Raw genomic sequence first — 12,521 nt, forward strand, 5'->3', positions numbered from 1 at the left:
AGTTGCCTCCTCGCGGGTCCGCGTCCCCGGCGGGGCGGGAGCCGGGGCCGGCAGAGCGGCGGCCGCGGACCCGGGCTCCCGCGGCACCTGGGCAGCGGCCCCGCACGAGCAGCAGCGGCGGGGGCGGCGTTGGCGGCGGCGCGCGGGAAGCGAACCGGAGCTCCGGCGCGGCGCGGCGGCCGCCGGGGAGCTCCGCTCAGGTGCGCGGCGAGAGGGGCGCGGGCCGGAGGCGGGCCTCCAGGACCGAGGCCGCGCGCAGCGCTCGCGCCAGCCGGAGCCGGAGGATCTCCCCGGCGGACGCCTGGGTCCCTGGTCCAGCTCCCCGTCCCGGGTGGCAGCAGCGACCGGGGTCCGCCGCCCCCGAGAGCGCGCTTCGGGGGCCCAGCCCCGCCCCCGCCGGCCCCTGGCGGGGCCGCTCCGCGCCCCCCTCCTCCTCCCGGCCGCCTGCGCCCGCCCTCGGCCCTAGATTTCTAAGGCATTGGCCACGCCGCTGGGTGATCCCTCCGGGCTCAAGTTGCAAGGGGGCGGGCCCGGGCCGGAGGTGGAGTCTCCCGCCAATTGAAGCCTCGGCTATAAATCGAGCTCCCCGTACAGCCAAAGCCCAGATGCCGCGCCAGGCCACCCCGAGGTTGGTGGTGGGTGAAGGTAGCGGGTCCCAGGGGTCTTCGGGGGCGGCAGCCACCATGCTCCGCTCCCTGCTGCTTCACTCCTTGAGGCTCTGCGCCCAGACGGCCTCGTGCCTCGTGCTCTTCCCGCGCTTCCTTGGCACGGCCTTCATGCTCTGGCTTCTGGACTTCCTGTGCATCCGCAAGCATTTCCTGGGCCGCCGCCGCCGGGGTCAGCCCGAACCTGCCGTGGAGCTCGACAGTGACGGCGAGGAGGTGCCCCCCGACGACCCGCCTGTCTGCGTGTCCGATGACAACCGCCTGTGCACCCTGGCATCGCTGAAGGCCGTTTGGCACGGCCAGAAGTTGGATTTCTTCAAGCAGGCGTATGAGGGTGGTCCAGCGCCCAACTCCGAGGTGGTCCTGCCCCACGGCTTCCAGAACCAGCACATCCTGGACTACGCGAGAGGGAACCGCCCGCTGGTTCTCAATTTCGGCAGCTGCACCTGACCACCGTTCATGGCGCGCATGAGCGCCTTCCACCGCCTGGTCACCAAATACCAGCGCAACGTCGACTTCCTCATCATCTACATCGAGGAGGCCCACCCCTCGGATGGCTGGGTCACCACGGACTCCCCCTACAGTATCCCGCAGCACCGAAGCCTGGAGGACCGGGTCAGTGCCGCCCAAGTACTGCAGCAAGGGGCGCCCAGCTGCTCCCTTGTCCTGGACACCATGGCCAACTCCAGCAGCTCGGCCTATGGGGCCTACTTCGAGCGCCTCTACGTAATCCAGAATGGCACCATTATGTACCAGGGTGGCCGCGGCCCGGACGGCTACCAGGTGTCTGAGCTGCGCACCTGGCTGGAGCACTATGAGGAGCAGCTGCACGGCGCTCAGCCCCGCCGAGTGTAAACAACCATGGGCCAGTTGGCTGAACTTGGCAGGCCATGCCTTCGAGCCTTCGAAGCCCACGTGCAAATGCCCCCCCAAACAAGTCGGGTGTGCAGAGGGCCCCATGACACAGATGTGCTGAGCCAGGGATCGCCGGCTGGGTCTGCGCCCCCAGCCAAGGCACCTGAAAATTCTCCCTCGCCTCCCCGGACTCTGAGGCTGTGACTGTCCCTCACCTGCACTTGCCTGGCTGGCTCGAAATCCCCCTTCTGAGTGTGGATGCCACCTTTGCCTGGGTTCTCCCCTCCCCCACTCGTCCCCGCGGAGGCCCCTGCCTCTCACACCCCCTCCCCAGAGAGAAGAGCCACTGTGCCTTCAGCCAGGTGCAGCAGCCCTCGCGGAGTCTCTGGCCTGCCAGCAGAGCCCGCCGCTCCCCCCAGGCGCCTGGCACCCACACCTGTCGTTGGCAGGGAGGGGGCGCTCTGCTGCGTTTGTGTCTATTTCTTGTCGCTGAGTTGGAAGTGGGGGCTTGGGCTGGGGAAGGGTGGCCAGGGTTCCCCCCCTTATTTGGGGTGCTCAGGAGCCCCACTGCTGATGACGAGCTGTCTCTAACTGGTCTTGACCACGAGCCGGTTCTGAATTGCAGAGGGCTCGCAGGAGCGCCTGAAACGAGGGAGGGAAAGTACTCTGGGCTTCCGGGAGGAAAGCGCCACACAGGGGGTCCAGGAGGGGGGCTGGGGGTACCGTTCGGGACCAGAGGAAGCCGGCTTGAGAGGCACTGGCAAGGTTTGCAGCGCCCCAGGGAGAAGGAAGAGGCTGGGACTCCTGGGAAACGGGGTGTGGGTGGAGGAGTCCGCGAGAAAAGAGAGAAGGGGAGCGCATGGAGACCCCCCCAAGTGAGGGGTCTCCTGGGCAGAGCTGCCGGCTGTGGGGCCAGGAAGTGGGAGGCCCCTGATTCGAAGGCCATTTTTGAGTGTTTTGCTGGAAATACTCTCTGTATATAAACTTCTTTTACGCTACAATAATAAAAGCTTGAAGTAAACTGCTTTCGCATTGCCTTTGGTCCCTTTATTTTTTTTTTTTCTTTCCTCTGAATAGCGGCAGGAATTAAACACAAATCTCTCCCTCGCGTCCCCATAGTGACCCTGGGGGGAAGGGTGGCTGGAAGGAGCCGGCGCCGGCAGGGGCGCGGGAGGGCAAGGAATATGTAAAGGGGACGGTGCGGGTGCCCAGGAGTGTACACACGCACGCGCACACCCCCGGTGGAGTATGGGGGTCGGCGGAGAAACCGACACACCGAGCCGGGCGGGGTCCTGGAAGGAGGCGGGAGAGGCCAGGGGGCCAGGGGGTCCTTACTTGCCGCCGCGCGCGCTTGCGCTCACGCGCAACCACAGCTGCCCCTGCAGCCGCGCGTCTAATTTCTCCGACGGTCCCATGGGGTGGGGGAGGGGCGGCGTGGAGGATGGGAGGGGCTACCGACACTCCGGGACTGCGCTCGGGACCACCGCGGGCGCCTCCGCACACCTGGCTCCTCCCTGGCCCCCTTTCCGCACCTGGCTCCTCCCTCGCCGGGTGCCCGCACCTGCAGAATCGTCTCTCCCTCCCCTGCAATCCCCGCCTGGCTGCGGGGGTCCGCCGGAGGTGCGACTAGCGAAGCGCACGCTGGCGGAGGGAGGGGAGACGGGGAAGGGCGGGCGGGCAGCGCCACCACTCCAGCAGCAACACCTCCGGCGGGGCGGGGGCGGAGCGGGGTGAGCCCCCTGCCCGGGACACCCCTCCTCCTGCGCCTCCTTCGCTTCCCCAAGTTCGAGCCAGACCTCGACACCACCACCCGCGACGCGCTCGGTACTGGGAAGTGGAGAAGGGGAGCGAGATGGAAGAGAGGACCGAGCCCGGGAAGAGGGGGACGCCTGTGGCCGGGACGGGGGCAGGGGGCCGTGGCGTTTGGCACCGCTCTGCGTCCGCAGTCGGTCCGGGCGCTCCCGCGCAATCCCGGCCCTCCCTGGGTCCCCCGCTGCTCCCTGGGGGAGGGCGACGCTGCCAGCAAGGGATGAGCGCGGCCCCCACCCCCTCTGCTAGCGACACCTGGAGCGGAACAGTGGGGGGGCGGGGGTGCAGAAGCAAGGGCTGAGGCGGGAGTCTGCAGGTCGCCAGTGGGGTAAGCGGGGCAGCCCAACTTCTCCAGCCCGGGAACCCAGGACCGTCCGGGTCTCGGGATGGAAGGAGAGAGTGCTAGTGACCGCCTGGGTGTGAGCAGCGCGCGTGTGAGAGGGGGTTCTGCAGGGGTGAGGGGGATGCAGCAGGGGGGTGAAGAGAGGCCCCTGCTCCACCAACGCCGCCTCCAACTCCGCGCCCAGCCCCCACGCTGCTCCTCTGTGAAAAGTTTTTGGAACTGACACCCTGAGCTGGGTTTTTTTTTTTTTTTTTTTTTTTTTTGCTTTAAAAGTATTTAAATTTAAAAAAAAACTTTTAAGAAAAAATTGGCACAGATGGTATTTCTGCATCTCTTTCCCTCCCCCTCCCCCACCGCGCGCCGCTTCTCACCCCAAAACCCCCAGGAAGAATCCCGAACCAGCCGCAGGGACGAGGCTGGGCGCCCGGGAGGGCCTGCGCTGAGCTCGGCAGGCGCTGCAGGGGGTGGGGACTTGGTGGCCTGGAGGCAGCGGAGGCCGGCCAGGGAGCACCCGCAGCCGCCGCCGGGCCCCACAGCCTGCTGCGGCCCCTCCTTGTCCGGTCCCGCCTTATGGGGGTCTTGCTGGACGCGCTGTGCGACCTCCCTTCCCGGCGGAGCCTGCACCCCGCCCGCGCACCCGGCCGGGTCTGGCTTCCTGGGCCGAAACTCGGAGCACTGGACGCTCGGACCTGCCGGAGCTCCTGTCACTGCCCACGCGGCCGGCTGGCTCCCGGCTCCAGGGGGTTCCGGCACACACACCCCCCAAGCACACACACGTTCCTTCTTTCTCTTCTCCCTCCCACTCTCGCTTCGTCCCCTTCATCTTCCCCTTTTCTCTCTTCCTTTTCCCTCGTGTCTTCCTTTCCTTTCTTTTCTTCTCTCTCTTCCTTTAAAAGCTCTCCTTCTTACAAAAATAGTGCGTGCTCATCGAGGAAAACTCAGAAGAGTCAGGAGAAAATAAAACCAACCCAAGGTAACCTCAGGGTGTGAACACTTTCAAACATGCCTCTCCCTATCCCCCCCCCCATATTTGTAAATATATATTTTAATAACAAGAGCAGGATTATTGTAGCCTGACACTAATTTTTGACTCCTGGTACCCTCTTTCCCTGTCAATAAATAAGTCAGGAATGAAACCACTGCCCCACCAGCAAGGGACAGCCAGGGATGGCTCCAGGGGGCTTGGGGTGTGAGGCAGGTTTCATTATTATAAACAGAATCGCAGAGAGCATCCGGTGCATGCAGCCCCCTGCTGCTTTACCCCACTGGAACGTTCTTTACAGGGGAAATCGCCTGGTCAAAACACATGCACACCTTGGAAGATGTCAGATTCAATCTGAGATCTGTTTGCCAGATCTTGCATAACTGCCTTCCAGAAATTCTACTTGATTTTATTATTTTGTGTCTTCCCCATGCTGTCTCTTCTTTATTTTTAAGTGAAAAATATGAAGCTAATACATAAGTCCATTCTCAGTAGTAAATTTTAAATACAGAAGAAGGGGGATGAGAAAGAATAAGCTTCACTTAGAGCAGGATTTTTCAAACTGAAACAGATTTTCCAAACTGATCTCAGGACCCAGCAGTGGGTCATGAAATCAACTTAGCAAATCAAGGAAAGCATTTTGTAAGAATGAGATAAGGGAATACAATGTAACCACCAGCATACCTTTCACCTAGGCTGATATGCTTTCCTGAAACTTCTGTTTCAGGAGTGTGTGTGTGTGTGTGTGTGTGTGTACAAGATGGCTGATGTGAAATGTATTTCTCCCTGAAGGAGGGATCAGAAATGTTGGGAAATGTTGAAAGCCAATGCTTCAAAGTTCCCATTCAACAGGGATAGCCCCTGTGAACTGTTGGGTGTTTCCTTCCAGAATCTCCTTCGCCTACTGACAATGGTATATGAGTACATTCCCAGATATAGGTTCCATAATCAGGATCACGATGCACAGTGCTTGATGGCCGCCCCCGCCACCCCCACACACCTTTCTCCTGCCAGTCCCTATCCGGCACCCTTTACCCATCCATACATCAGGTCCAAGCAGCTCCATGCCTGCAGGGTAACTTGGGCCAGACCCGTGGGAGGCCTGTGCCCCTGCCCCCGCCTGGGGAGACACTCTGCCCTCAAGGAAGTCTGGATCGATGGGGATGAGAGGCTGAAACAGACATTGTTCTCACTGGGTTTTAGGGGTTTTTTTAAGATTTATTTATTTAAGAGTAAGAGAGATCATGGTAGGGGGAGGGCAGAGGGAGAGGGACAGAGACTCGTAAGCAGACTGTGCACTGAGCATGGAGCCCTGTGGGAGAAGGGGGCTCGATCTCACAACCCTGAGATCATACCCTGAGGTGAAAGCAAGAGTCAGATGCTTTAACTGACTGAGCCGCCCACGCACCCCCATTCTTGGGTCCACAGTCAGCTCAGCAACGGGGGTTCAGGGTCAGGGAGGAGGGGCATTAGAAGAGTTCATAAAGAGGGTCTCACTTGCCCCTTGAAGCCACAAGTGTCTCATCTCCAAAGACAGAGGGAAAGACATCCTTGCTGCAAAGTGCATGGAGGCCAAGAAGCGAAGCTGTGTTCAGAGAGCAGGAAGCCAACCATGTGGCTTTAAAGCAGAGGGGGTCGTGGTGGAGGAGGAGGGCCAGTGAGGAGGGTTGGGGCCACCATGGGAGCCTAGGCCACAGCTTGAGGTCTCTGCTGAGCCTTAGGAATGGGAACCTCAGACGAGAAAGCAGGGAAGTCAGAGGGAGAGGGGAAGGAGCAGCAGACCCATGGGGTTGGGCATGGGGGGGGCCTGCCGTCCATCCACCACTGATAGAGGGTCCAGGGGCACCTGCGGGAGTCAGGCTGCCATCTGTCCTTGACCCAGTAACTGTTCTCTAGGCATCTACCTGCAGAAGGTGGTCAGACTATTGGGCACAGAGGGAGGGAGGTACCAGGTGACCATGGCCTCTGCCTCATGCCGTGCAGACACCCCTCTGCAGAGAAGTGATGTCCCAAACCACGAGGCGACCCACACATGGGATCATGAGAAGTGATATCTGAATTCTTGCTTGAGGGGCCAGGCCCTGGGCAAAGGGCTGTATCACGATTGTTCAAGTCGGTCACCCTAGCAACCCTCTTAAATAAGTACAATGATTAGCCTCATTTCACTGATACACAAACTGAGGCTTGGCCTGGTCAGAGACGGCGGGGCCAAGGTGTTTCGGGCTGAATTGGGTTCCTCCCCAAAATCTGAATGTCGAAGTCCCTAGTACCTCCGAATGTGACCTTATTTGGAGATCCGATCTTTAAAGAGCTTGAGTTAGGATGAGGTCGTTGGGGCGGGCCTTGATCCAGTATGACTGGTGTCCTTAAAAGAAGAGGAGATGGGGACCCAGACGCACAGAGGGACGGCCATGTGAGGACACAGGGAGAAGGCGGCTGTCTACATGCCAAAGAGAGAGGCCTCAGGAGAAACTCGCCCCACGGACACCTGCGTCTCAGATCTGCAGCCTCCAGACGTGTGAGAAATATTCTGTTGTTTCAGCGCGCGCAATAATTTGTCACAGTAACCTTAGCAAACCGACACAGGCCACGGACGAGAAAATGGCATTGACCACAGGCCCCTCTTACTCCAGCGCTGGGGGGTTGACACCAGGCTGTCCTGCATCCCCCGAGTGGCCAAAAAGCATCAGGGTGCTAGAGATCTCCCGACCCCGACCCTTCCCTCCTCCTGTAGTTACATGAAAATGCAGCTTACAGGACAGTGGGTCTGAATTGGGCAGTGAGTGTGTGTGCTCTTTTTTAAATATCTGCAAAGACACACACACAGGCAGCTCTAGAAAAATCTACCCCGAGGAATTCACAGTAGCTGTCTCTGTGTGGGTGGGATTATGAGTGTTTTCTTACTTTCTTCTTGTTGCTTGTCTGTAGCCTGTGATTTTTCTGTAGTGAATGTGTATTGCTCTTATGACAGAAAAAATAAAACTAAAAACAGCAAAAACAGTGGCTGTGGCAAGTAGAAACCTGGAGGTGGGGAGGCCAGAGCAGATAGAGGACCTGGCTAGAGGTAGTGAGCTCAGGGCCAGGTTCCGGGGTGGGTGGTGGGAGTGTTGGGGGGCAGGGCTGGCACGAGAGACACTTGGGAGGGGAAAAAGAGGAGTAAGGTTGCTGAAAAAAAAAAAAAAAAAAAAAACAAGATACCCGATTATATTTGAATTTTGGGTAAGCAACAACATTTTTAGTATAAGTATGCCCCAAATATTACATGGGATATACTTATACTTTTAAAAGTTTTTTTTTAAATTCATTGTTTAATTGAAATTCAAATTAAATTGGACATTTTGGGTTGTTTCTTTGTTTTAAATTTGATCATCCTGAGCTTGGACAATAGTGCAATCTCTCTGAGGCTCTGTTAGTGGGAACCTCGGCGGTCAAAGGGCCTCAAAGCATGGGATAGATAAACCCAAAACCTCTGGGACTCTCTCCCTCTTCCCCTCAACTTCCCTGAGAATGCATCTGGTGACCCAGAGCCAAGGATGAATGACCACCAGCCCTGCCAGCTGATGATTTGTAGGGCCTAAAGCAAAATAAAAACACAGGGCCCCTTGTTCAAGAATAGGGGAAAACACCATTAAAGGCATAAAATATGCAGCTTCTTCATTTCTTTCATGGTACCTCAACTTGTTTCATTCCTATTTAATGGCATTATAAATAAAGAAAAATTAACATCTTCAATTATGTATTAGTCTGGGTCCTCTAGAGAAAGAGAGCCAACAGGATAGAGATTTACTTTAAGGAATGGGTTTATTCCTTAAACGACGATGGAGGCTGAGAAGCCTAGGATTTGCAGTTGGTAAGTCAGAGACCCAAGAGAACAATTAATGTAAGTTTTAGTCCAAGTGCAAAGGCCTGAGACCCGGGAGTGCCAGCAATGGAGGCTCCAGTCCGGGTCTGAGTCTGAAAGCAGAAGACCAACGGCCCAGCCCCAAGGCAGTCAGAGAGAGGTGGCAGCGCCTTTTTGTTCCATCCAGGCCCTCAACTGATCAGATGAGGCCCACCCACATCAGGCAGGATGGTCAACTTCATACAGTCTATTGCAAATGTTCATCTCATCTCATCTCGAAACATCCTCACAGACACACCCAGAATAATGTTTGACCAAATATCTGGGCACTCCATGGCCTAGTCAAGCTGACGCAGAAAGTTAGCCCCCACAGATAGGCAGCCAGAGGTTACCCTTCCCTTCTCCAGCTCCAGATGCAGGTGAAAGAGCCTTGAAGTCACACATGGAACCACTGACATTACAACTTTGCCTTTCACGCGTGTTCCTGCACATACATCTCATCCTCTCCAGAAAGGGGCAGATGCTACATGGAGTTGACCCACCTGTTTTTAGCTCCCTTCTTGGTGCGGGCACACTTTGCCACATTCTTGGCCATCAGTTGGCTGATAAAAAAGAAGACAGGGCAAGAAAAGGAGCCACGGGGAGCCCAATCTTTCGCTTTCCACGGTGCCATCGCTCTGGAGGCCTGTGGCTCCCACCTTCCAGCACACATGCACCTTGACTTGCTCTGAGTCTCACGGAACTGGCACGTGCTGTGGGGTCACTGACCTCCCTGCTCCTGGGGCATCACAAATGAGGAACAGCAGAGAACAGGGACGTACACGCCCCCCTCCCCGCTCCGCTCAAGCACATCCTCCAGGGTCCCATCCAGCAGCACTTAACAAAACACAATGCAAAGACAAAAATTATTCAGAATTTCAAGACAGTGACAGCAGAGCATTCAATCAAGAGCAGGGTCCTGCAAGGGAGGGGCGCTGGACACTGGCCCAGGACGCTCACCTAGGAAGCCTCCCCAACCAGCAGGCCACACTTGCACGTACCCTGCTCGCTCATACGCGAGTCTGGGGAGTGGGGGCAGCTCCTTCCGTGGTCAGAGGGGCCACGCTACGTTGCTCCCTGTTCTCCTGGGAGGAGACTGAAGCTCCATGGTGTTAGCCAATGTCCCCAGGATACATGCCTTCTGCCTCCAAAGCCATGCCTTTGGCTCTCCCCACTGCACTTGGCTGCTTCTAGGATGCCCAACCCCTTGCTGGCCATCCGCGTACCTGGGCTGGGGGCTGTGAAGATGGCAGGTGGATGCTCCCCATCTCGGTGCCCAAAGACTCGGCTGACTCAGGCAGCCTGTGGCCAGAGGCAGAATCAGGGGACAGAGCGATGACTAGAAGAAGGTGCCAGGGAGGAGGGTCCACATGTAAAGGCCAGGCAATGGCCCAGCGCAGCGCTCAGCCAGAGATACAGTGCAGGTGTGTGTTAGTGTGTGAGAGAGTGTGTAAGCACGTATGAGATGCATACACCTTCACACTCCAGACCCTCACTGGGCCGCAGGTACCCCCCCAGACCTGTACGAAGCACCGGGGAGAACTGGTCCCATCCAAACATCGTGACTGAGCTGGTCAGAGAGACAGAAACTAACAAGCAGGAAGCCCGGGATTTGGGTTACCCAAGGGAAGGCTTCCTGGAGGAGGTGTATCATGAAGGATTAGAAGCTCAGGTGGGAAGAGCCTCAGGGGTAGAAAGAATTACGTGTGCGGAGCCTTGGCAGCGAAAACATCCTGGCAGGTTTGGGCAACGGCAGTCAAGTCCATGGGGCCCCAGAGGAGGCAGACAGGGATGAGAGGTGAGGCTAGAAGGCTCTATGTGGATCTGGCGCTTTACCTTGAAGGCTCTGGGGAGAGGCAGGAACGTGCCTGGGGGCAGGGAGGGTAAGGGTCAAGCCTCTGTCTAGAGTAGCTGTCTGTCCCTACCTGTGGCTGGAGCACCTGAAGAAAGAGCACCTCGCCTCCACCCTACCCTTGGGATGGCTGGACCCAGTCACACTGCTCTGGGGCTCCCTGAGCTCCCCGAATCCCCAAGACCACTTTCTCAGCGTAAGCACTCAAGCGCTCTCCAATCCACTGACCACCTGTGTGTGCCGTTTGCACAGCAGTCTGCTGCGGGGACCCATCCTTCTCCACCGACACTGCAGAACGAGAAACCACAAAGGACCTCCTTATGCACTGGGTTCCAGGGAAGGTTCGCCTCTGGAAAAGTTCTGTTTGGGTGCAAGAGTTGGCATGCTTTTGCTCTTCCCAGATTTGTCTGTAAACCCAGCAGGACTCCGCACAAAACCCCAAGAGGGTCCTGGAGCTTATCCCAGCATCCACATGAAAGAGAAGGACCAGGATTGGCCAGAGAATTTTTGGAGAAGGAAGAATCGGAGGACACATTGAGCCATTCATTCATTCCTTTGACAAATATTTATTCCAGATCACAAATGAGCCAGCCATGATTCCGCTCCCCAGGAAGAGAATCAGTAAAGTTCTGCCCAAACAGAGTACACACTCAGGTTGGGGGACAACAATCAGAAACAGATAAGCTTTGGGTGGTAAGAGTCGACAAATCAATTTTAATCCTAAAAAATGCTGCGAGGAAAAATAAGGTTAGTGCTTCCCTCATGCATAGGGTCACCCCAACACCTAATGGCTTAAAGCAATAGCGTTCCCATCATGCTCATAGGTCTGGAGGCTGAGTGGGCTCTGCTCCGCGGTCTTACCCAGGGTCTTTCAGACCACTGCAGCCAGATGGGAGCTGGGCTGGGGCAAATCAAAAGCTTCCTTACTCTTATTTCTGGTGACAGTGGCCAGCTGCCAGCTGAGGACTTCCCAGAACTGTGACTAAGATGCCTACCTGGGGTCCCTCCCTGTCACCTGGGTTTCATCTTATTAGGCAACTGGGATCCAAATGCGCACATCCCAAGAGAGTAAGGCAGAACTGTGTGGCCCTGTTACAACTTATGAAGTTACGTGGCATCACTCTGCAAACTCTGTTTGTCCAGGTAGTCACAGAATTCTATCTGCCTGCTGGAGGGGAAGGGACCCAGCCTCCCACCATGTAACAGAAGACGCACCAAAGTCACACCCCGGCAGTGGGCTATGTTGTCCTATCTTTGGGAAAAATCGCAGCCAGGGTAAGGGAATAGAGTTATTTACAAAGTAATAATCAAAAAGCCAGGGAACAACCCAGGATAGACAAACAGACCCCAGAACAGAGCAGAGAGCCCAGGGGAAAGCTCATGCCAGTGTCTGGACACCAGAGATAATGAAGGAGTGTCCGCCATCAGGGGGCTGTAAGCACCAGTGGGGAGGAGATTACATTGTATCCTGTCATTCACAGAGAGAGAGAGAGAGAGAGAGAGATTGCCAGTGGGATAAAGACTTGAAGTGAAATGCAAAGTGTTACAACTTTAGAAGACTAGTAAAAAAGTATCTGTCCCGCATTGAGATAGCACTTCACGCCCATTAAGATGGCTACTGTGAAAAAAAAAAGCTGAAAGTAACGAGCGTTGGGGGCAGAGAAATCAGAGCCCTCCTGCACTGTTGCAGGAATATCACGGTGAAGCCATGGTGGAAAACAGTGTGGGGGTGCCACAAAAATGATGTAAAATACGATCCACCAGCTCTACTTCTGGGCACATACTCGAAAGAATGAAAAGCGGGGTCTTAAATATGTATTTTCAGACCCATGTTCCTAGCAGCGCTATTCACAATACCCAAAAGATAGAAGCCACCCAAGTGTCCACGGATGCATAAATGGGTAAATAAATGTGGTCATTCCATACCACGAAATATTATTCAGCCTTTAAAAAGGAGGACAATTCTGACACGTGCTCCACCATGGACAAATCAGAGGATTTTATGCAAAGGGAGATAAGAAAGGCACAACAGAACAAATCCTGTGCGATTCCATTTGTATGCGTCCCGAGAGGGCTCAGGTCCACTGAGATAGAAAGGGGAGCAGAGAGGTTGGCGGGGGGGGGGGGGGGGGGGG

The 12,521-nt window shown here is 56.3% G+C and overlaps 1 protein-coding gene across 1 annotated transcript; it reads left to right on the forward strand.

The window, feature by feature from the left end:
* Positions 1-498: 498 nt before the first annotated feature.
* On the forward strand, positions 499-2,536 carry DIO3 (iodothyronine deiodinase 3). Its single transcript, XM_059386868.1, has one exon. It carries the CDS (start codon positions 606-608, stop codon positions 1,518-1,520), a length of 915 nt encoding a protein of 304 aa, XP_059242851.1. The 5' UTR covers positions 499-605; the 3' UTR covers positions 1,521-2,536.
* Positions 2,537-12,521: the final 9,985 nt, after the last annotated feature.

Source organism: Mustela nigripes, unplaced genomic scaffold (assembly GCF_022355385.1).
Source record: "Mustela nigripes isolate SB6536 unplaced genomic scaffold, MUSNIG.SB6536 HiC_scaffold_133, whole genome shotgun sequence".
NCBI lineage: Eukaryota > Metazoa > Chordata > Mammalia > Carnivora > Mustelidae > Mustela > Mustela nigripes.